The sequence below is a fragment of the Stegastes partitus genome, unplaced genomic scaffold (assembly GCF_000690725.1).
Source record: "Stegastes partitus isolate 25-593 unplaced genomic scaffold, Stegastes_partitus-1.0.2 Scaffold2105, whole genome shotgun sequence".
Taxonomy (NCBI): Eukaryota; Metazoa; Chordata; class Actinopteri; family Pomacentridae; genus Stegastes; species Stegastes partitus.
In genome coordinates, this window is record NW_007579836.1 from 4,768 (window position 1) to 5,903 (window position 1,136).

A 1,136-nucleotide genomic window follows, 5' to 3' on the forward strand; every position below is an offset into this window, starting at 1 on the left:
AAAAAGAGGAACAGAATCTGCCAATTCTGTCCGCAACCAAAACGCCATTTTACGCGCACGGTGTCGTGTCTAATTCCACACGCCATAGAAAAAGAAAAACGATCCAATAAGAATACTTGTCCTGGAAAACACAGCCAATGTACCAGTAAAGACAAAGGATGTCGCCTTTTCAAATTACTGCATAAATCCGAATGGAGATATCTGTTGTCGTCGAGTGTCAGCCCATATAATGCACAATATCTCCTTTTCTCCCAGAGGCCACGGTGATAAGGGAGGGGACTGTGTGGTAATGTGTTATAAAATATGTTGGATTGACCAACAGCGTCGCTTAGAGTCCAGAACCAGTAACACAATGCAAAACAGAATTATGTTGAGAAATATTAAATGGCTGATTTCATGAGATACAGTAATAATAATCTACAGATATGACATGAAATTATTCCGGTAAAATCATTTAAAAGACAAAAAAAAAATCAACCATCATTTTACAATAATACTCTTCTTATGTGATTCCCTCTAAGAAATCCGAACACTAAGTTCATTGCAATGTTATGCGCGCACACACACACACAAACACACACCCACACACACACACACACACACACACACACAAGAAAAACATAGTTCGGTTAAAAGCTAGTGGAGAAAACGCTTGGAGTTTGACAACTAGCGAAGGCTACAGGAGTGTTGTGAGAAGAGAAGTTAATTATTGCCAGCATAATGATTAAAGTAACATGGAGACAACTACTTTTCGGTGTCCAGAGTGAGTAAATACCTATTAAGAGACTCGAGACGTCATCCTCTATGTTCAAGTGCATCAGCAACGTTGCAAGAGAGCAGTGAGCTATCAGTCTTCTTTGACAAAGAATATAACTGCATCGAAGCCATACTTAAAATAAATTATAAATCATGTTATGCAGTGCCAAGAGTACGAATGAGCATTATTTTCTAGAACTAATGAATGTCAATGCGGATGCAGCACTCGTATCAAGTCATACAAACAGAGACGCTGTCCATGGTGCTGTACATGACCATGTGCCTTTTACTGTCCTTCCAACTAATATCAAGGGAAATAACAGCACAGAAACCATGTTAGATGATTTAACCAACCTCTAGAGGAGAGTCTGGTTCATCCA

General features: G+C 39.2%; 1 protein-coding gene and 1 pseudogene across 1 annotated transcript in view; both read right to left on the minus strand.

Moving 5' to 3' along the window:
• Positions 1 to 1,136, minus strand: part of LOC103373952 (protocadherin gamma-C3 pseudogene) — a 20,843-nt pseudogene that overhangs the window by 2,272 nt on the left and 17,435 nt on the right.
• Positions 988 to 1,136, minus strand: part of LOC103373950 (protocadherin gamma-A11-like) — a 9,158-nt gene continuing 9,009 nt past the window's right edge. The window contains exon 2 of the mRNA XM_008303963.1: positions 988 to 1,057. Within this exon, the coding sequence (XP_008302185.1) occupies positions 988 to 1,057 (70 nt within the window). The remainder of the gene's footprint in view (positions 1,058 to 1,136) is intronic.